Source organism: Balaenoptera physalus (genome assembly GCF_965194825.1).
Source record: "Balaenoptera physalus genome assembly, chromosome: 9".
In the NCBI taxonomy this organism is placed as follows: Eukaryota; Metazoa; Chordata; class Mammalia; order Artiodactyla; family Balaenopteridae; genus Balaenoptera; species Balaenoptera physalus.
In genome coordinates this window covers 28,692,514-28,715,719 of record NC_138888.1, presented here as the reverse complement: position 1 = coordinate 28,715,719, position 23,206 = coordinate 28,692,514, and the positions used below count along the sequence as shown (strand labels likewise).

The 23,206-nt window shown below is 43.5% G+C and overlaps 1 protein-coding gene and 1 long non-coding RNA gene across 2 annotated transcripts in view; one reads left to right on the top strand and one right to left on the bottom strand.

The window, feature by feature from the left end:
* LOC309667007 overlaps window positions 1-23,206 on the top strand; it is a 361,110-nt gene that overhangs the window by 268,558 nt on the left and 69,346 nt on the right. The window lies entirely within an intron of this gene.
* Window positions 1,149-22,318, bottom strand: ALDH8A1 (aldehyde dehydrogenase 8 family member A1). Its single transcript, XM_082474776.1, has 7 exons — window positions 22,037-22,318; window positions 18,708-18,855; window positions 16,613-16,768; window positions 14,865-15,014; window positions 10,172-10,428; window positions 8,161-8,322; window positions 1,149-2,336 (listed from the first exon to the last, which is right to left on the bottom strand). Exons 1-7 carry the CDS (start codon window positions 22,184-22,186, stop codon window positions 1,884-1,886), a joined length of 1,476 nt encoding a protein of 491 aa, XP_082330902.1. The 5' UTR covers window positions 22,187-22,318; the 3' UTR covers window positions 1,149-1,883.

Sequence of the window (23,206 nt, the reverse complement as noted above, 5' to 3'; positions counted from 1 at the left end):
ACAAGGCGGGATCCAGAGCCCAGGCAAGAAGTGACAAGAGCAGGGCTGACTCCAAATCCTAGAGAGAATAGTCTCCTGGACAGAAAACCAGTGTGGTGGGAGATGGGTATTCAGGCACTGGGAGCTAAGAGGTTCAGTTGCCAGAATTTGGAATCAAAATAGGGCTTAGGTCTTAAAAATAAGGATGAGCTAGGATCAGACCAACTACAAGAGTGAAGATGCAAATTCTTAAGACACTGGAGCTACTGAATTTCTTCCTGCTGACACTCAGAACCGGTCCTAGACTTATCTGATCAAGGTCAAGGAACCTCAGCTGGGGAAGAGGGAAAGCAAGGAAAGGAGAGGGGAGAGGAGGTAGAAGCTAAGAACCAGGTATGATCCGACACCATCACTTGACCTCAAAGGGACTTATATTTTTCAGCATTTGTAAACAAGCCAACATATGCCAAGTTCTACACAAAAGTATAAAGATTATTCTGCACCCCCTGACCCAACCCCCCAATCACCACACAACAAATACCCCAGTGCCCCAGGAAGACCTCGTTCCAGCCCGTAACTCATTCTGAGCACCTTCTATGTGCCAGGCACTGGGCTGTGAACCGAGACTTCAGAGGGGAGTAACACCTGCCTTGACCTTCAGCAACTCCTGTCCCATCAGGAAATGAGACATACAAACAGATCGTTTCAGTCAGCATGGAAAGGGCTGTACTGGAGGAATTCCTGGCTTCATGGATTGAGTTGCATGGCTGAGTGGAGTGAGGTAGGAGAAAAGGGGTGGGGGGGAGGAGAGGCAAAGCAGGAGCGAGACACAGAGGGGACACCCAACACAATGTGTTCCATGAACCATAAGGACTTCGCTGCTTCTGAAGCACAACCCAAGGTAAGCGCGAAATGGCCAGAGATCATAGGGTATGGAGTCTGAGAGCCCCGGATTCAAATCCTTCCTCTGCCCCACACCATTTGTGTGACCTTGAACATGCTACTTAATCTCTGTAAACCTCAGATTTCTCCTCTGATTATTGCGGGATTCAGAAAAAAAGTGCTAGATATACCACTATTACTTAGTAAAAAGTCCATGCTCCTAAGAGGATGAGGCTAAGGATGAATAAAAGACAATTCATAAACAAGGTGCATGCCATACTGCTTACTAAAATTGCTTAACATGTATTGCTTCCTTTAGGATTAGTAAATTTTAAGTCTCCTGAGATACATACACTAAGAATTGGAATTGATTAGACTCCATAGTAGGAATGGATCAAACTCTCCTTGTTCTAAGTTTCCTCCAAAAGTAGTAGTTATTTTATTCTTCTTTGTCCTTATACAGATATATTTAGTGAGACCTACCTTATATGCCTGCTCTGACAAACCCCATGTAAAGTACATCATCAACATTCACGGCCCCCTTGCATAATGAGGTACAGTCAATTACCAGTGAGCCATGCCCGTGTCTGATGGATGGGGAGACAATCCCTACAATCTCCCCAAAGGTAGAAATTATGGTGATTTGTTTCTCTTGGCTTTGTAGATTTTTTTTTTTTTTTACCATATACTTGCAATTGAAAAAAATAAATCTGGTTATCTGTGAATTTCCAAGAATTTTATCAAAATGATGAAAACATACTGTGAAGACACAAGTTAAGAGGAGCCTGATCGTTGTCTGGCTTCCTTTTTGTGCCTTCCTGTTCTTCAACTCTTCATTGAAAAGAGACAGCATCTCTTCACCAGAGGGTAAAAATACTAAGTACAGAGGATAAGCTATAGAGATAACCTTCTGCTGAGTCAAGATATGGCTGAAATTTATGCCAGGAATTCCGTTCACCACACTGGACGACTGATTCTCCGCAGCCAGGCATCAATCGTAACAGCTTCTCCATTGGCCAAGGTCAGTGTTTAATGGTGATGGTTTTGATTTCAGTGAAGAATTCATAAGAGTCCTTGGCTCCTTCTCTACCCACCCCAGAACTCTTCATCCCCCCGAAAGGCAGGTTCAGCTCTCTGATGAGCCAGCAGTTGGTCCAGACCAAGCCTGACTGTAACTTCTTGGCCACCCGGTGGACACGCCCCACGTTGCCTGACCACACCGTGGCAGCCAGTCCATATTTAACGCTGTTGGCTCTTTGAATCACTTCCTCTTCACTATCAAAGGGGACGACACACGTCACTGGACCAAATATCTCTTCCTTCATGCAGCAGGACTCGTCCTTAATGTCTGTTATCACCGTGGGAAGCATGAAGTACCCTGCTTGATTCCTGCGGGGGAGGTTTAACTTATCCACTCCCTCACCACACAGAATTTGGGCCCCTTCCATGCGAGCTTTCTTGATGTAACTTCTGACCTGGAGAGGTAAAAAACAACTTATCGTTTGTCTTCACACAAAGCAGAGAAAATTCAATATTTTTGAAGCATCAAGATGTATAAGGTCATTCCCCCCCAAAATCTAACGTTGATTATATTTTCACTCAGCTGCTAAGTAAGCCTGAGTGCAGAAGTGCTCTAACTATTATCTGGGCATTCAGCCCTCATAGGTAAGAGGAGGAGAGTTTTTTATTTAATGTCTAAGTGCTAGGCATGCAGATAAATGCTTTTCTCACATTCTCACATAATTCTCTCAAAACTATTAACTGCGTATTATTATCCCCTATTTGCTGATTATATAGTTGAGCCTCAGAAAGGGTAGAGGGTTCAAACGGATAATAAACAGTAAAGCTAGAACTCACACTCAGGTGTATTCAGTAGTTAAACACACAGACTAATATTTTCTCACTTTTGGGGAGACTATGTCCATTGCAGAAAATGGGAAGTTGAATGGTGTATAAGACTTAATTAAAGGCCAGGGTGCCCTTCAATAGCTGAGCTTCCAGAACAAATAATTTCTAATGTCTCATCTCAGCACTGATTATATTGTGAAAATATATCTAGGTAATAGAGTAAAGCTCACAATAATGGGAAATAAATTATGTAATAAGTTGACCCAGTGACTCGGAGATAATGACAGATGGTTTTTAATATTGGTTATAGAAATGACTCATTATAATAATGGTATATCTATTTATATTTGAAAATGTTGTTGAAGTCACAATGATACACTCTTCTACCCTTGAGGGGCGTTATAAGCATAGGAGAAGTAGAAAAGTAATCCCCAAAATTAAAAGTCTAAAACAACAGTCAAATAGTACATCAAAGGCAGGGTAAAGTTTGGAATGATATTTTGGAATCCTACGGATTATCATTTATCTATCTGAGCATTCTGCCCCAGTATCAGATTAGTACTCCATGGTGGAACTATATTCATTGTAGAGCTATATGTTTGCCATGTAAAAATAAAAAGATAATGTTGTCTCATTATTAATTTTGCTTCAGTTTATAGAACACTTAATAAGCCATGAAGTCAAAGACATTTGAAAAATAGAGCATTTGGTAGAGCTTTATATTCTCCACTATTCCTCCTCCCCAACATGAACAATGATCTCAAAGCTTTCCCAGAAAAGCTCTCGTTGAGTTTGTGGGTAGAGTCCACAATAGATCTGGACTTTTCCTTCCCCAACTCTCTTGCTCTTTTGAAGCAACCCGGTCACATTAATCAAAAGATGCCAGAGGCAGCATCCTGTGTGAACAAGGCGAGTGCACGTGAGTCTCCAGAGGCCCCTGCTGGATGCAGAGCCAGAACTTTTATCAGTGATTCAAACCGTGCAAGGAGCGCTCTGGTTTTAGATGATTATGTCTAAACAAAATTACATGATTCTCTCTTTGAAGCTCTTGGGATAATAAAATACCAGAAGTGTCAGTTTTCAAATTGTGAACTTATCAAATTATTTAACATATAAATTACACACTAAACTGAATTTCTTTTCTAGAGAAAGTATCACTGGATGACACAATGATATCTACACTTGCAGCCCAGGAAAACCACTTAGTAACTGTTAATGTGCTATAAAATGCAATGAAATATTCTTATAAAACCTTTTCTTGAGAGGAGAGAGCAGAGAGTAGTTAGCACTTAATATTGAATAGTTTTGGCCATAATATCAAAGCATAGAGGTTAGAAGAGTGGGCTCGGGAGCACAGCAGTGCTCAAATCCCAGTTCCTCCACTTACCAGCTGAGGGATTTTAATTACTCTACGCCTGGACTTCCCTGGTGGTGCAGTGGTTAAGAATCCATCTGCCAGTGCAGGGGACACGGCTTCGAGTCCTGGTCCGGGAAGATCCCACGTGCCGCAGAGCAACTAAGCCCGCACGCCACAACTACTGAGCCTGAGCTCTAGAGCCCGCGAGCCACAGCTACCGAGCCCATGTGCCACAACTACTGAAGCCCACACGCCTAGAGCCCATGCTCCGCAACAAAGAGAAGCCACTGCAATGAGAAGCCCGCACACCGCAACGAAGAGTAGCTCCCACTAGCCACAACTAGAGAAAAGCCCACACGCAGTAACGAAGACCCAATGCAGCCAAAAATAAATTTAAAAAAAAAAAGCTCTATGCCTCAATTTCCTCACTGGAAAAATGGGATTGACTGTGCCACCTATTCATAGGGTTCTTGAGAGGACTAAATAAAATAATATATGTAAAATACTTAGTGTGATACCTGACACATAGTAAGTCTTTTGAAAGTCAGCTGCTGTCGTTTGTGTTGATGTTGCTGGTGATGGTGATGATGATGATGATATAATGCACGATCTGACACTCACGAGCTAAGAGACTTCAGGGATGTTCCCCACTGTGTATGTCGGGGTGCGGGGTTAACTGACAGAGGAGGACGGGAAACCGCAAGAGTGGACCTTAGTTAGACCTGAAGCCTGGCCTTATTGGGGGATATACCCGTGAACTTCCTCTGTGCTTCCCCCCGCCACACTGTCAACACTCAAGGATTCTCTCCCTCTGGTTATTTGCATCTTTGGAAGGCTGGCCTAGAGCCAGATTCTCCAGACAGTCAAGCAGGGAAGGATTCTGGAGAGTCAAATGAAAAACAAAAATGAAAACAAAAAGCAACCCTGTGAAATAGGCAAGGGAGATCTTTCTGCATTCCCTGAGGATAGAATCACCTGCCATTTCCTGTGGGTCCGCGCTGCCGTCCTGGGAACCTACGAAGTCACACTTGCACTTAGGAGCCCTTGGCCATTACAAAACAACTGTCACAGCCTCTAGCTGGATTCTTCTGTCACTGCAATCCCACAGGATGGAAACAAAGATCCCGTGGCTAATTTGATTTATTTATTTATTCATTCATTCATTTATTTTTGGCTGTGCACGGCATGCAGGATCTTAGTTCCCAACCAGGTGACCAGGGATCAAACCCGTGCCCCCTGCGGTGGAAGCACGGAGTCTTAACCACTGGACCGCCAGGGAAGTCCCTTAATGTGATTTGGAGAAGACAGAGACCTACTGCAGAAGAGGAGGGGTGGACTGCAAAGATGGCAGCCGGCCCCTCCTTGGCTCGCAGACCCCAAAGCTTCCTGGCGAAAGGCGAGGAAAGACGACTGCCAGTGGAGTGTGCCTGCTGCCACCTTGATCCCAGATCACGGTTTGGCACACTGAACTGAAAAGAGTCACAGCCTGAAAAAGACACACATACACTCCCCAAGCTGCTTCCATTGGCTCCCTCTCAAAGGGCAGAGACACCTAGGGCTTCCTCACAAGACCTGAGCTGAAAGACCCCCATCAGGGGCCCACCTGGTGAGAGACCCAGAGGGTAAAGCTGTGACTCCTTGCATCCGGGCACACGTGTTCTGGGCGGAGTAGTAAGGATGGCAGGTGTCCAGGGACCCTCTGAGCCACAGCAGGATGGTTCTGAGACTCTATACTGGGGAGGGGGCGGGGACCATGAGCAGAGCTGAGAGGAGGGATCTACCTATAGGACCACAACCCAAGGGAAACCCCACAGCTACCCGAAGCTCTATGTGTGGTGGGATAATGGAAATACCATCTTTATTGTTCTTCCTTAAAAAATAAAAATAAATGGCTCATGATAAACACTATTTTTAGGTTTGTAACTATGAAAAACTATTTTTAACACCGTGCAAAATCTTCCCCCTTAGAAGCAATAGAACCGTGGCGCTTTCTGTGATGAACTACCATCTTTCCGAGATGGACTTCTTAAAAGGGCAGCGTATGAGCTCAGCACAACCGGGCTTTAAGTTACATCCTCTTGGCTGTCTCGTTATCATGGGGCATCATCTAAGGGGCACCCATAGGACCTTGATTACCATTCTCCACTGAAAGGAACCAGGGCTCAGTAGACAGAGGTCCTGTTGCCCGTGTGGGGCAGAACAACTCACATGGCCTGAGGCTGCTTGCTGTCAGAGAGCAGAAATGCTTCGGGGAGGGCCTGCGCTGGAGCTCAGGAGGGCATTGGGGGGGCAGGCTAAAGAGAGGGCCCCTTTGGGCCAGCAGGGATACGCTGAGCATCACAAATATTGTATTAAAGCCCACAGGCGTTACAATACATTGAAACCTGGTGAGCCTGTATTTGACCCAAGTTCACTATGTGGGGAAAAAGGGACAAATACTCAGAGTACAACAGAGAAAAGCCCTAACCACCAATAGGAGTCAATGAATGGCACCAGTTTCTCTCACACACAAAAGACAGTGCGTGTGAGACAGTTTCTCTCACACACAAAAGACAGGGGGCTACAAATCTTTCAACTGCTACAGGAAAGTCAAATACTTTGATTTGTTTCACTGATACACCTCCCCTCATTGGGGAACTTAAATAGTTATTATAACAGTGCCCACGATGGAAGAACAGTTTCTCTGCTGAGTTGATAAAGAGAACTTTGAGTCTCAGGTGAATGGTGAATTGCAAAGGGGACCTTAGATGACACCACGGCCTGAGTCTACTGGAAGATGCTTCTGGGAAGTTAATTCTGTGCCACAGAAAGCATTCGGGAACATGCAGGAGGTTATTTTTCACCACTTATTTGCATGTGTGGGCAGGTAGCACACATGTGTCTAGAACAGCCAGATAAGGGAGGACAAGGGAGCCTCTTGCACCTGGTGATGCCTCACTCCACGAGGGTGGGAACATCCACAACTGTGGGTCCACCACAGGCACTCTGGGGATGGCTGCCCATGTGCCTGCAGTCTTGTAGGTGAATTTGACTAGAGGAAAACACAGTCATGCTGGCCGGTCTCACTTTAAATAAATGACCACATATTTATTTAATGTGATCATAAATGATCACAGCTCCAGGTGAGCCCTTGGAGCTGCCCCGGCGACAACACGGTCACTTCGAAGCCCATTCTCTCTCCTGAGCTCCTGCAAGACTATCTCACACCTTTTCCTCCTTCTTGAAACCTTCAACACCATCTCCCCTCCTCACCCTGCTTCCCATTTTACTGAGAAAACAAATAAGAAGAGACCAGCAAGACTAAGACTACACCTTCCCACCTACGGGCATCTGTGCTCCACACTACAGCGAAGGTAAAAGTTAAAGCGTAGTAAGTCTACCAAATCTGTGCAGGGTCAGAGAGTTCTTCAAACTTAAGTAAAGGTTCTGTCCCTCACTGGTTAACTGATAGGGGTGTATTACCATTACCCTTGGTTGGCCTGAGTTACTACAGCTGAAAATGAGGTCTTTTTAGCTCTGAAATTCTATGACTTATTTTGGGAGTCCCATCAGGTAATGAATTAAAATGACCTTGAAGACCCAAATTCCATAAGCCATCCAGAGAACATCAATGGCTTCTCCCACGGAGGTCCCCCCAACAAGTCACCCCACCAACGAAGGGCCGCATCATTTGGATTGGATTCGTACTTCTGGACTCCCGTTTGCTGTAAGCCAGAGGCAGAACCTTACTGCCTGGGGACTGACTGGGAACATCTACCGGTGGAAATCCCTGCCACTCTCAGCCCACATCATTCCCATCACCTGACCTTTATTCTCTGCAATTTGCCTTCCTCACTCTACTGGTGGCATCTCTTTACTGACTTCTCAAGTTCATTTATTTCATGTAGATGCTGCTTTAACCTGGACTACATTTGTGTATTCATCTCTAACATTTTCAGACTCTGTATCCAGAGACAATTTCCCACAGATCATAATTATTAAAAAATAGGGTAGTAATCAACAGTATTTCAAAGCACAGATGGTGTTATGCCTCGCGCTGAGCTCCTCTCAAAATAAGAACTCTTTCTGTAACTTACACACAGGGATTTACTTACTTTCTCCAAATGAGCTTTACTGATCAGAGCTCCCATGTCGGCTGATGGGTCAGAGGGAATGCCAACTTTCCACATTCTGGTAGCTTCTACAAACCTCTTTAAAAATTCACTATAGATGCTCTTCTGGACAAAGATCCTGCTGGTGCAGAGGCAAATTTCACCCTGCCAAGAATGACACATGAGGACAATGACAAGACAGGAGGGCCCACTCCTTCATGGATAGATCACCCTGCACTTCTGAACACCTGTCACGTATCAGGCACTGGTCTGTACAATGGGAGACAGTGGTAAACAAGATGAAGTTTCACCATGTGGAATGCACTGTCTTATGGGGAAGACAGGCAATAGCACAAGTACAGCTCAATGAACAATATAACTTCAGGTTGTGACCAAAACAATACAAGAAAACTAAGCAGAGAATGAGAATAGAAAATAATGGGGGGGTGCAGCTTTTACTCCTTTTTATTAAAGGGAGTCCTGGAAGGCACTGGTGAACAGGGGATATTTGAACTGACCCTTGATTGACGTGAAGGAGCTGGATGGATGAAGATCTGAAGGAAGAGAATTCTCAGCAGTAAATGTAAAGGACGTGCCACAGGAATGAGCTTGGAGTGTGTGAGGAAAGGCAGGAAGGTGAGTGGGGCTGAGGGTGGGGATGGAGGCAGGGACAGGGGTCAGAGGGATGTAGAAGACGAAGGCAGGAGGTGAGGAGCGAGGCAACATCACACAGGGTCTTAAAGGCTCATAGACTCACAGAGAGCTTGCATTTTATCTGCAGTATCATGAAAGGACCATGGAAGGCTTTAAGCAGCAAGACAATGGGATCGGACTTATATTTTAAAATGATCATTCTGGCAGCTGTGTGGAGAATAGAACTGGAGAGAATGAGAGTGGGAACAGGGGAATGTTAAGAGAGCTTTTCAGACATTCAGATAAGTGGAGGTAGCTTGGACCAGGCAGGATCAATGGAGATGAGAAAAGTGATAGGAGTCCACTGAGGTTAACAAATTCTTAAAGGGGCATGGGACCCCAAAAGTGTAAGGAAACTGGCATAGATGCTCTGGAGAAGTGATAGGATTCCGGATAGATTTTAAAGATAGAACTAACAGGACGTGTTGGTGGATTAGTGAGGTATAAGGAAAAGAGAAAGTAAGAACAAGGATGAGTCCCAGATTTGGGGCCTGAGTCTCAGAGTGGATGGTAGTCTCTTCCCTGGAGAGGCAAACACAAGGCGGGGAGAGCAGAGGTACCGCAGGGAAAGGAGAGGGAGGGGAATCAAGAGTTCTGCTCTGCACAGGTTAAGTTTCAGATGCTACTGGACATCCAAGTAGAGGTACTGAGTGTTCCAGAGAGAGGCGCTAACAGATTTCTGAGTGAAAAATCATCCTTATCATCATTTGAACATAACATCTAATAGTTTACAAACCACATTCTGGACTTGTCAGTATTGTGTATGTATGATTGTACATATATGCATAAATAAATATTTTCATCACATTGATATTTCATCTTCACAACAACCCATTCAACAATCAGGAGAAACAAAGTTGCCCAAGGCTCCTCCATGACGTTAAGTTAAGAAACTTGCTTGAGACTGGTTCAGGTATTTATTTCTAAGTGTGCGAATGCATTTGGGATGCTTTGGGGAGGGATAATAAGGTTTCCAGGAGCTGGGACACCTGGACAGCAGGAAAAGACTGGGAAAACTATAAATAAAGGAATGGGGAAGCTTGGAGAAGCAAAAAAGAAGTCATCACCCGATAAAAGCCGTGTAACTCAAGAAGAGGAGTTTGCTGCACAGGAGACGCCACAAGGCTTCTGAGTGACATTATGATTGAACAGATAGTCAATGGAGTAACACAATGTAACCATTCTCCTTGCACTGAAATAGTCCTGGATTGACTTACTCACCCCAGTTTTGCACTGTGATGCAACGGATCCAGCTTGACAGGGCTACTGAGTTAAAAACAAGCAAATAAACAAAGGGGAAGAAAAAACCCAGAGGACATACCTGGTTGGCAAAGCTGGACCTGACTGTTGTGGGGACACACTCTTCCAGGTTGGCATCTTCAAAGACGATGGCAGGATTCTTGCCCCCCAGCTCCAGCGAGAGCTTCTTGCAGTGGGGAGCACTCAGCTGTGTGATCCGCTGGGCCGTGGGCTGGCTCCCAGTGAAGGAGATGAGGGGCACCTCCGGGTGGGACACCAGGGCCTCGCCTACCCTGGGCCCCACTCCAAACACAATATTTACCACACCTGGTGGAACACCTGGATGGGAAGCAGTATCGGTTTCAGTGATTCTTCTCAGCATGTCGAGGACTTCAGGTTACATGGAGATTCTCCTTCAAAGTTCAACGGCGTGAATGGGGTTGGGAGGGAATGTTAACGGCTGTCTCTGGTTCAATAGCAAAACAAGGACTAGAGCATCACCTCTGCCTATGCTATACCCCGGGTGGGATTTCTCCGGGGGCTTTGTCCTAGAAAAATGCAGGGTTGAACGTTCTGTATATTTCATTCCATAGTATTGACTGGGCCTCAGGGGCTGAAGATACAAATACATCCTCAGACAGGTCGGGCCCCAGGAGGGAGGAGAGCCCTGCTCCGAGCTGGCATCCGCGACTCACAGTTCAGTGGGCAAATGTGAAGAAGAGGGAGCATTCATGGACTAAAGAAGCCAGAGAAGAGACTGACTACCTCGGCCCAGGGGAGTGAGGGGGGGCTCCCCCAGGAAGGTGAGTCTTGAGTTGAAGGTCCGGCTCCCCATGATATGGATGCACCATCACCCTCTAAGACTGACTGACCAAGAACACCCCCAAGTAGGTGCCCCAATCTTTTCTATCACGAAACTCTACTGCTCCATATCTGCATGTATTCGTTTATGTGTTTTATGGATTTTCCTGTTCATTACATATCGACCACTAGAAGGTTCTCCAGCTAAGGGCAGACATGGGGTCTGTGTTTTGCCTTTCATTGTATCCACTGTGCCATGGCCTACTTTGCCATATAGAATGAATACCCATTAAAAAAATTTTTTTTAACGCATCACATTTAAAATAAATTCATGATAGCCATTATCAAAAAGTCTGGAAACAATAAATGCTGGAAAGGGTGTGGTGAAAAGGGAACCCTCCTGCACTGTTGGTGGGAATGTAAATTGATACAGCCACTATGGAGAACAGTACGGAGGTTCCTTAAAAAACTAAAAATAGAACTACCATGTGACCCAGCAATCCTACTACTGGGCATATACCCTGAGAAAACCATAATTCTAAAAGAGTCATGTACCACATTGTTCATTGCAGCTCTATTTACAATAGCCAGGACATGGAAGCAACCTAAGTGTCTATCAACAGATGAATGGATAAAGAAGATGTGGCACATATATACAATGGAATATTACTCAGCCATAAACAGAAATGAAACTGAGTTATTTGTAGTGAGGTGGATGGACCTAGAGTCTGTCATACAGAGTGAAGTAAGTCAGAAAGAGAAAAACAAATACTGTATGTTAACGCATATATATGGAATCTAAAAAAAAAAAAAAAAAAGGTACTGATGAACCTAGTTGCAGGGCAGGAATAAAGATGTAGACATAGAGAATGGACTTGAGGACACGGGGTGGGAGGGGAAAGCTGGGGCAAAGTGAGGGTAGCATCGACATACATACACTACCAAATGTAAAATAGATAGCTAGTGGGAAGCAGCAGCATAGCACAGAGAGATCAGCTCGGTGCTTTGCGATGACCTAGAGAGGTGGGATAGGGAGGATGGGAGGGAGGCTCAAGAGGGAGGGGATGTGGGGACATATGTATGCATATGGTTGATTCACTTTGGTGTACAGCAGAAACTAACACAGTATTGTGAAGCAATTATACTCCCATAAAGATCTATTAATAAATAAATGAATAAATAAGTTAATGAAAAAGAAGATATAATGCTACATATGTATGCTATTAAAATAATTTTTATGAGAATAAAAAATAAAAATAAAACATTTAAAGAGTACCAGTAAACACTCACATTTATTGGGTACTTCCTGTGGGTTGGTCATTGCTGTTAGTGGGCTACACCCTTTAGATCTCCCAACAGCTCTGTGAGGTACGTCGTATTAATACATTGATTGATTACATTTCCTTGAGCTCCGATGTTAATAAGTTAAGAGCTATCTACTGGCCAGTATTTCTCAGAACCATTTTGCCATTTGATCCAGACACTAATGAAATTTTTCTAGATAAATCTGCCTTCTACCCTTAAAAGATTCTGGTTATAAGAGAAAGAAGGCAGTTTAATTGGCAAATAACAATTCAGTAAAACTCAGAGTAGGTGGCTAAGAGACAGCAAAGGGAAGGAAGCCCCTCCAGTGCCAGGATGTGCCTGGATCACGACGAGGAAAATTTTAAGCTTAAATAGAGCAGAACCAAAATTAATAGGAAGGGCCAGAAATCTGCCGTCAGTGGACACTTCAGGAATGAGAGCAAACGTTTGGTGCCCCCAAGGGAAAAAACCAAATATTTTAGGGCTCCCAAAGAGGTATTCATGGTGTACCTATATAAATATTCGATGATTTTATTTCAAAGGAAGTTCACTTACCAAGTCTGTTTGAATGCCCCGGACTAGAGCAGCTAGCTGTCGAAATACCCAGAATGCCTTAGCAGGTTGTTTTAGCTTTCTTTTCTTACACTATTGCAAGCTTCTCTTAGAGTGCTCTAAAGCAGAATTAAGTGATGTAATTCACACTCCCTCCCAATCCCAGTGGAGAAACTGAGGGCTCATGTCAGGGGCAACTGGACCATCATACTCTCAGTGTTTGTTGGAGGAGGAAAGTTTGGCAAAGCCAGCCCAGGGAGGGAGCGGGGATGGGAGGGAGGGAAGGACTGTTTTGGTACAATAGGTTTATTCATTCACAAGAATAAGAGCAATGCTGGGTAAATAAATGGAAACATAAAACTCTCATGCAGACCAGGTTCTGGGCTATATGAAAGAAGAGGGTGATTAGAAAAGAGAAATCACCATAGATCAAGATGTAGCTGAGGGGCTTCCCTGGTGGCGCAGTGGTTGAGAATCTGCCTGCTAATGCAGGGGACACGGGTTCGAGCCCTGGTCTGGGAAGATCCCACATGCCGCGGAGCAACTAGGCCCGTGAGCCACAACTACTAAGCCTGCGCATCTGGAGCCTGTGCTCCGCAACAAGAGAGGCCGTGATAGTGAGAGGCCTGCGCACCACGATGAAGAGTGGCCCCCGCTTGCGACAACTAGAGAAAGCCCTCGCACAGAAACGAAGACCCAACACAGCCAAAAATAAATAATTAATTAATTAAAATAAAAAAGATGTAGCTGATTTTAGGAGTGAGTGGTCTCTGGAACACGGCTCTGTGGCACCCTCCCCAGCTCCCTGTGTATCCAACACAGGATGAAAGCAGAGCAGAGGCCCCACTTCTATCTCACACCAGGGAACCGGCAGTCAAGAGGCAGGGAAGAAAAACACCTTGGACCTTTGCAGATACTAGAGATTCAATTTTGCAAAGAAAGGGATAGAATGCGGTCTCTTTTGTAAGGGAGGGATGGCACGTTCTGGGACAGGAGGGAGGTAGGGATGTCCATATCATGCACCTTCCAGAGGCCTAGGGCAGCCATCGACATCATCCCAAAGGCCTAGGCTGCGTGGCCTCATTCCTCCATAGGATACAAGGGAAATGGGCAGCTAAACTAGGGTCATGAGGCCCAATGCTCTTCCCTAAATGGGCACAATCTAACCTGTCATCTAAACCCTGGGGTAGGAACTGGCTCAACTTTCCTGGAAGCCAATGTGTATGTTTTTGCTTTGAGAGAAAAGGCATCCAGGAGAGAGACGGGCTCTTACCAACCACCCCTTCTATGGATCTAAGTGAGCCCAGCAACACCTCCTCTGTGGGCTTGAAGGAAGCGAGCACAGCAGAGGCTGACAGAGCCTGTTCCCCGCCACCTGCCCATCATTCCCACCCAGGCTGGGCAGAGACATGAGCTGAGGGCCTAACAGTGAGGGGTTTCCTGTGGGTTACAAGCTAGAGCCTCCTGCCTGCGACCTTCCAACCCTGGTGCGGTGTCGGCTGAACACTCCAGGCGAAACCGGGAACACACCCTCCACGTTTCAAAGCATCAGCAGAAGGAGGACAAGGAACCACAGTGAGTCAGCATCTCAGCAGTGGTTCCAAATGCAGGGAAAACTGAGGGGTGTCTATTCAATTCTCTTGAACATGGGCTGTTTCTCTTAGGCATTCTATAGCTGTGCAAACCAGAGAGGTACCTAGCAATATTCTTCTTTTCATCAAAATCCACTTGTGGTTCAAACGTAGGATTTAAACTGACTATTGGAGACACTGTCTGGGGCAGGCTGGTGTCTGAGTTGATCAAGCTCTTTAAGCCGTTTGCTGTACTGCTATCCTGTGCTCAGGGGACTGCCCGTGGAGCCCCTGCAGGAAGGAGCTGTCCTGCGGGATGAATAAAGGAAGCAGTGGGCACGAACCCCGTGGACGAAGGGGATTTCTCAGAAGAGAATCAGGGAAACGAAAAATCAGAGATGTCCCTGGGATCTGTTTCGGTGCTGAGCAGATTTCTATCCAAAATAACTTTTCAAATGTCAGTGACCCTATGGTGGCTGAAGCCTACAAAACATACATCTCCAAAGCCTACCGCGTGCCCCCCCTTAAGCCCCATCTCCCGGTTACCTGCTTTCTCCAGAAGTTTGCACATCATCCACGCGGTCACAGAAGTCAGCTCGCTGGGCTTGGCTATCACAGTGTTGCCAGCAGCGATCGCTGGAGCCATCTTCCAGGTCAGCAAGTAGAGGGGCAGATTCCAGGGACTGATCAGACCAGCTAACAGAGGATAACAGAAGCATTGCCAGCAATGACGTGCCCCTCAAAGCAGATGGGCCAGACAGGCTTTAGGAATGAAAACTCCTTCATGCTACACCAAACTTCAGCTTACTCTTCCAAAATCCCAAACTTTTGTAGCCAACTTCAGGGAACTAATTCTAAACTGTATTACAAGCAGCTGTACCTTTTAAAACTATAATCAGTAGTACAGTTTACTCTTTTCTTGATGACTTACAATTATATTTATGAACAACAGCAATATAAGTTCTGGGGCTAAAAGACTGCCACCTTTCCCTAAACATTCTCAGAATGTGATCAGTTTTGAGATTTGTAGACTGATCTCTGCACTGTTTAAACTTCTCCCTCCTCATTATCAAACAGGCCAGCTACTATTTCTTCTAAATTTCTCCATCTCTGTTTCTAATCTCTTGTGGATTGAGACAGAAAATCTCAAGCTGTTCAGAATTTTTTGTAAAATAAGAGCAATAGGTTCTGAGACTGTGAAATCCATTTTAGCTAACCCAGAGTATTTTTTAATAAAAAAAAAAAAAAAATCTTTCTAGGTTCTCATCTGTACCCTGACCAGATAGGTTTGCTGGGTAAGTAACAGAACCAACATCTACAGTGGGTCTCCATGTAACATTCCGAAACCACCTAGGCTTCTGACCATAAAACGTGTAAAAATAAAACCTACATTATGAATAAGTAAATGGATTCACCTTATTTTATACTCTGCCCTCAATCCTGAGCTATGAAAGTGAACATAGTTTACATTATTAAATTTCCCACTGAAAAATCTGCTCTTTAGGGGATAATATTTTTGCAGCATAATGTACTAGCATACTTCTTAGGAGGAGGTTTGAGCTTTTATAATGCCTTGAAAATACCATTTCTGAAGGGCTCAGGTAAAATGTTCCATTTTCTTCCCCTTTAACTTACCTTCTTTTATTCTATCATAAAATATAACTAGTAAAATATGGACGGTGGTTGTTTTTTTCTCAGAGGAAACAGTGACATCTAGTGGACATTTTTAGTTATTGCAGATATTTATATGTCCTCTAAAGGGCAAGAAGCAGAGAAATGAAAGAGGGAAGTAGATAATCCAGTCAAGGCTTATTTACCATGTACCTGGCACTGTTCTAAGTGCTCTACACTTACTAATTTACATAATTCACATAAAGATATATAAAGATAAAATTAAACCATCCTCCCAGTTTCCATCTCAGGATACTGAAGCACACAAAAGTTAAATCATTTACCTCACACATAACCTAAAATCTATGATCTTAACCACAACGCTCTCTGGAAATAATTTTTTTTTTTTAATTACAAGTGACAAAAAGTCCTGGATTGTGAATTTATAATCAGTATCATTCTTTTTCTGAATTCCTCCAGAGCAATGTTCCAGGAATAACTAAGGAATTTGACACAAAGGAAATAAACTAGAATTGGATTTTTAAGGGCAATTAAATTTCAGATAAAGTAGAAGAAATTTCTACTTTCCTTTTTTTTAAGTCTATTCCTTTAGATCAATTCTACAGGGCTGACTGAGCAACTCTACGTGCAGCTGTGGTCCAGGCTTTCACTGCAGCACCTACCGATGCCCACGGGGGTCCGCACCGTGTAGTGGAGACAGCCCAGGTGGTCCATCTGTGTGCACTCGGACGTGTGGTGCAGGATGGAGGAAGCGAAGAACCGGAAGTTCTGTACAGACCGGGGAATGTCCATGGTTCTCGCCAGGGTTAGGGTTTTCCCTATAAGAAGTCAACAAGGCACTGTCAGTGTTCTTCACCTCAGACTGGGAGGAGGCAATACCACACACGTATCCTAGCTCACACTGAAGTAGCCTCTGTTTCTTCCAGTCTGGGATGCGCATTCCTTGGTTACAGAGAGCGTTGATCATAGTTTGATAAAACTATGAAACAATTAGATGTGAGGTTATAAGATGAAGTAGAGGGGGTTAGAGTTGAGTCAAATAATCTTGTTTTGTGGAATGAACAATTCATAGCTATCATCAGGAATTCACCAGATGCTATCACTTCACCCACACCAGCTCTTTCAATTCAAAATCACCGAGCTTTGGACATGCTACAGAGGGGTTGGAATAATGGGTGTTAAGACAGCTGTATTTGCACATCACCAAAAAAGCACGTGATGATATTAACTGTCCCCTCAACACACAGTGGAGTCACTAAGATGGACACATGGCAGAACCACTGATGGGAACCTGGCACAGGATGCTGTGTGGCCCTTCCTCACCCATCATGTGCCCCATGCACATCCTAGATATATGCTTACATGGATTGTTCCTTAGTTATCTTTAGTGATACAGGGAGACTCTGCAGTGTCAGGAAGCATTTTCTTCTTAAGGGTTTGGAGTCAGGCTGCTTCTTAACTTTAGGCTGCTTTACAGCCCGCATATAAACTAAAAAGATCTTGGCCTTTTCTAAGATCTTTATCATTACAAAGATTTACAGACATTTACTCCATTACCCTGACTTCTGGGAAGCAGTTTAAAAAATTGGGAAATTGTGTTGGGAGTGGAACAGTGACCAACATATCGGAAATCTTTCTAAAAAACTGTGTGACTGCTCTTCAAGTCATCTCTGCTTTTAAAAAACAAACTTATGTTTACCAAAGGGGAAAGGAGGGGGAGGGATAAATTAGGAGGTTGGGATTAACATATACACACTACTATATATAAAATAGATAACCAACAAGGACCTACTGTGTAGCACAGGGAGCTATATTCAATATCTTGTAATAACCTATAAGGAATAAGAATCTGAAAAAGAACATATATATGTATATATACATACATACATATATAAGATAATTTGAAGAGCTGTCACATGTATATGTATATGTATATGTATATATCTATATATATATATCTGAATCACTGTGCTGTACACTTGAAACTAACATATTGTAAATCAACTATACTTCAATTGAAAAATAAATATCATGCCACAACTACTGAAGCCCGTGAGCCTAGAGCCCGTGCTCTGCAACAAAGAGAAGCCACCGCAATGAGAAGCCCGCGTACCGCAACGAAGAGTAGCCCCCGCTCGCCGCAACTAGAGAAAGCCCGCGCACAGCAATGAAGACACAACGCAGCCAAAAATAAATAAATAATTAATTAATTAAAATTTAAAAAATAATAAATGAATCACGTAGTGAAAAGAAAAGAAACAAAAAAACAAATTTGCTTTGAAAGTCTCTACTTAGAACTAGTGGAGGGTTGCACCCTCAGCCCTCATTCTTCCTCTCTCCCCATATCCATGCCCTTTGCCATACATCTTTGCAGTTCCCTCCATATATATACAGTGTATTTATTTCCCTGCCTCTTGAACTTGCGTTGGGCCTTGACTTGCTTTGGCCATCAGAATGAAGCAGAAGCGGGCCAGTTGCAAGCCTCGGCCTTCGGAGGCCTTGGCTGGTTTGGCTTTCCATCCTCTACCACTGCCGTGAGAAGCACGTGGGTGGGCTAGGTGATGGGTCCAAGGGGCTGGGTGGGGGTAACATGAAGAAAGTGTCCTGAGTTCCATCCACACGGTTAAGAGGCAAGAGATCAACTGACAACCTGGAATGAGCATGTGAACCACCAGGAAGATAGTGCGTGCACTTCCCCGGCTCCGCTAGAGAGCGAGCATGGGAAAGAGGGAAGAGGCCGGCACAGGTGCCTCTCACCTTGGTCCCTGGATTCAGCCTGGGCCAGCTCCTCCAGGGACTGTTCCAGCAAATCCGCCAGCCGCTGCAGCACCTGCGAGCGCTCCTGGGGGCTCCGGGAAGACCAGCCCGGAAAAGCTGCTCTGGCGGCCTCCACCGCGGCTTCGATCTCAGAGGAGCAAATGGAAGAGGGTCGCCTTAGACTGTTGCTGCCGAGGGTTGGAAGAATCCAGAATCCACAGGTCCGTACATGCCTAACGTTTTTTCTGCCTAATTTCAAGTATTCGACACTCCCAGTACTGAGTCGCCCACAAAGTGGTATTTATATGACCAGCAAAGCCGGGGCACCCCCAAAAAAGAAAAATGCTCCATTTTGACCAAGGTATCCAGAATGTGGCGATAAGAGAATCTATTTGAGTAGCAGGTATACGTTTTCAATAATTTCAAAATATAGAAAATTTCTGAATATCATATGAGAAAGGAAACTTAATTAAGATGTATGGAATCTCTAAACCCTTAATGTATGGAATCTCTAAACTCTTTTTGACATACTTGATAAAGTCTAAAAGTTTCTTTGAAACCACATCCCGGACTGTCATTTTCACTTGGAATGACTGATCATATTATTTATTTATTGACTAATTTTTATATATAACGGAATGTGCTAAATGCTTTACACAAATTATTTCATTAAATCCCTTTTAAAATTCTGTAACATGAGTATTGCTAAGCCTGTTTTACAGATAAGGAAACTGAAACACAGAGAGCTCAAGTAATTTGCCAGAGGTCACACAGCTAATAAGTGGCAGAATCAGGATGCAAACCCAGATCTCTGTGGCTCCCAAGACCACGGCTGGCCTGCTATGGCATAACCACAGTCCAGTCCCCTGCCTGGCTCCGCCCAATGGAAAGGTCCTCTGTTGGAGAAGAGGGCATCTGGGGTTGAACAGATAGCTTGGGGACCTGGTTTTAGAGCTAAATCCAAAAGGAAACAATGTATAGGAAGGTATCAGCAAAGCCAGTTCATGGAGGCAGAATGAATTATCAGGGCTTCTGCTGTCTTTCTCCTCTCTTAGGCAAACGTCTAAGCAATGTCTTTTCCAGAGATGGCAAATCCAGAGGCTGTGTCTCTCCCTTCTCCTCTCTCACATGCATGACACTTATAATCACTCACAGCTTTCTTCCACCACTGGACCCAGGCTCAGTCTCAGAATCTTTTTCCACAAGCTTCCGGCATCTTTCTTGTATTACCTGATCTGACAATTCAACTGCCCTATCACCCCAAATTGGATCTACATGCCTTCTCGTTTTCTTTATGTGAACAAAGTCGCTTTCAGCTGAGCTAAAATAGGTATAAAAGGATTCTCATTTTAATTACAAATGTCTGGAAAGTTGATGGTTGACACCCTGCTGCCAGTCAACAAGAGGAGGGTTCCTACCTACAGCAGTCAACGTCAAATCTAATCTTCCTACAGTTGTCGATGCAAAACTCTGATCTTTTAGAAAAGCAGAAAACTCAAGTCCAGTCATATTTTCTAAGTTGTCCTATGTCACATGTCCTACATCCATTTAATGTAGAACACATATAATGTACTACATACAATAATATTAGCAAAAGATAATACTTATAAAGCATTTACTATATGCCAGATGCAAAGGGCTCTACATATATCAGTCTGTTTAATCTTCAGAACAACACTCTGAAGTAGGTATTATTATTATCCCCATTTTATAGATGAGGAGACTGAGGCGCAGGGAGGTTCAGCTGTAGATCAAGAACATAGGTATTAAGCGGTGCAGCTGATCTCTGAAGCCAGGCAGTTGGACCCCAATGCTACAGTGCAAATGCTACTGCGAGTGTGTGTGTGACCACTAACCTAAGCATGCTGTGATCTGTAAAATAAGGATGATGATAAGAGTCTTATTTATAGGTTATGACTCAGATTTGGGACAATTTGTGTTCAATGGCTTAGTGAATGCACAGCACAAAGCAAACACTGAATGAATGGGAGTCCTGTTGACAGACTGGCAGCACTTTCTGTGAGTGACTTTTGGGGAAATTGGGCATGTGGCTTGCATGGTAACCATATTTTTCAAGCCAGAAAAACCTGGGATTTATGGTATCAGATGGAATGTTTGCAAGCTGGATTGCTGGGAAATCCAAAATATCTATTCCTCTGCGAGCAGGTGTATCCATCCCTCATTCTCTCTTCTGCAAGGGCTGAGCCATTCATTAGCTGCAGAAAATATTTTTACCTGAATTTGGCATACTTGTCCATTTTAACTTTACTTTGGAAAGGACTCTGAGACAAGGAGGGCTGGAAAAGCTGGATTTCCCACATCTATCCCAGGTCATTTGAAGCAAACAAAATTGCAGGTTACAGTTTAACCAACAAATTAGCCAATATTTGCAAACTTTAATCCAAAAGTCTAAAGGTTTTTTTTTTAATGCAAGACAGATTTAGAATATTATTAACAGTAGAGAAAGAATAGCTTAGTTCTTTTTTTAAAAAAACCTTGCATATAATACTCATTTACATATGAAGGCTACAATTATCTTTTAAATAATCTAGTTCTTTGTGCCTTAAAAAAATAAATTAAAATCCATTTAATTTGAGCATAAATCCATTTAGATGAGTATACATTCATCAGCCACATTTATCACCCCAAATATATTTATACTCTCAGTGCAATAACTAATCAAATATATCTCAAATATTTTACAAAACTCCTCAATAATATTAATTCTACATCACTGAAAAAAAGTTTTAATGTGTGCGCCATTAAGTACTTTGAGTAAGAAAAAGTAGTGTTAAATTTAACTTCAAAAATATGCAGGAATTTGATTCTGCATTTCATCATTCAAATGATTGGTTTTACTTTACTAGATATTTTGAAGACATGAAGAATTATTACAGGATAATATAAAATAAATCCCTGGGTTTTAAAATTTTGTTAATTTTTGTGAAGTAATGCCTTTTTTGGAAATCCATGAATATAATGGCAAATTTAGGCAACACTTGGTTGAGAAAAAGGATCACTTAGTAATACTGATCATTCTTACAAATAATGCTTTTTACTAGGCACCCATCAAGGAATGTCTGTGAGTTGTGGCTTTGTGTTAGGCTACCTGGATTATTTGTTTCTGCATATGGTAACCTGAGATTGGTGCCGTGTATCATATATACCCAATTACAAAAAAAACCTTCCTAGAACTAAAAATCTTTCTTCTGCTAATGTTTAACAATCCTACACCATTTCTCAATCCCCTTTGCTCCCAGAAAATTAAGTTACCATAAATCACCAACAGGCAAAGTAGATTTCAGTCTTCTCTGAGTGAATATACTCACCTCTTCTTTTCCACTGTTTGGCACTCGGCAGTACACTTCCCCTGTAGAGGGATCATAGGAATCTAGGTATGAGCTACAAGGTAAAAATTTCCCATCTATGAAATTTTCCAGCATCAAAAGGGCCCTTGTTCCAGCCATAGGAGAGGACATGCCTGCCCTTCCCCTTGGCGTTGCTCAGGGAGGCTATCCCCCGACTCTCCCGACTCCTGACTTAGTCTCCTCCTCACTTCCAGCCCCAGTGACCCCATCTGCCAATCAGTGCAAGTGGGAGGTGACCTGACATTCTCCGAGAGTTTTTCAGTCTCCAAACTCCGAATGAAGAGAGTTCCCAAATATTTCACAGCTGTCCAGTACGTTGTGAGAAATGGATAATAATATGTTAAAGAAACATCAGCTTATGTGTTCATGGCCCTTTAAAATGGTCAAAAGGCATCTGTGTGTATCATTTTATTGGATTCACACTATAAACTATTCACTGCTCGAACATTGATTAAGTGTCAGGCCCTGAGGCAGGTCTTCACATGAATTTACTCATTTATTCCACACAACAATCCTATAGAAAGTAAAGGTCATTACTTCCCCTCTTTTGTCCTCGGAGAGGTGAATTTGTCCAAAATTGCATAGTTGGTAAGGGTCCTTTTGTCTCCAAATCATGTGCTTTTTCCTCAGTGCATCACTGCCCTCACCCTCCGAGGTGGCTGAAGGCAGACTTTCTCTTTCCATCACCCACCAGTTTCTCTCTGCCTTGGCTGCCTTGTTGCTGAACTGTCCATCCTAAAACTAGGGCTGCCACCGCAGCCCACATCTTCCCAGATGTGCCATGAAGATGACGGTATCAGCCCAAACTATATACAATGTATGTAACACACCCAGGACTCATGTCCATGATGTATATAAGAAGTTCTACAAATTGGTAAGAGAAATGAACAACCCCATAGAAAGGTAAGCAAAGGATACGAAAAAGCAACTCATAGCAAAGGGAACACAGTGGGCTAATGAGTGTGTGAAAGGATGCTCCGCGTCACAGTTAATCAGGGAATGTGAGAGACAAAGAAGACTGGAAAAGTTTTGTTTTTTTTTTAAATTGAAGTATAGTTGATTTACAGTGTTGTGTTAGTTTCAGGTGTACAGCAAAATGATACATATATATATACACACTCTTTTTCAGAT

What these genes read in the sequence shown, in the direction of transcription:
- ALDH8A1 (XM_082474776.1), bottom strand. Translation starts at nt 22,186, where the DNA reads ATGTCCTCTCCTATGGCTGGAACAAGGGCCCTTTTGATGCTGGAAAAT. An exon ending in CAAACAGTGGAAAAGAAGAG is followed by an intron (nt 18,856 to 22,036) that starts GTGAGTATATTC and finishes TGCTCCTCTGAG; the next exon opens with ATCGAAGCCGCGGTGGAGGC. An exon ending in GGTCCAGCTTTGCCAACCAG is followed by an intron (nt 8,323 to 10,171) that starts GTATGTCCTCTG and finishes CATTCTTGGCAG; the next exon opens with GGTGAAATTTGCCTCTGCAC.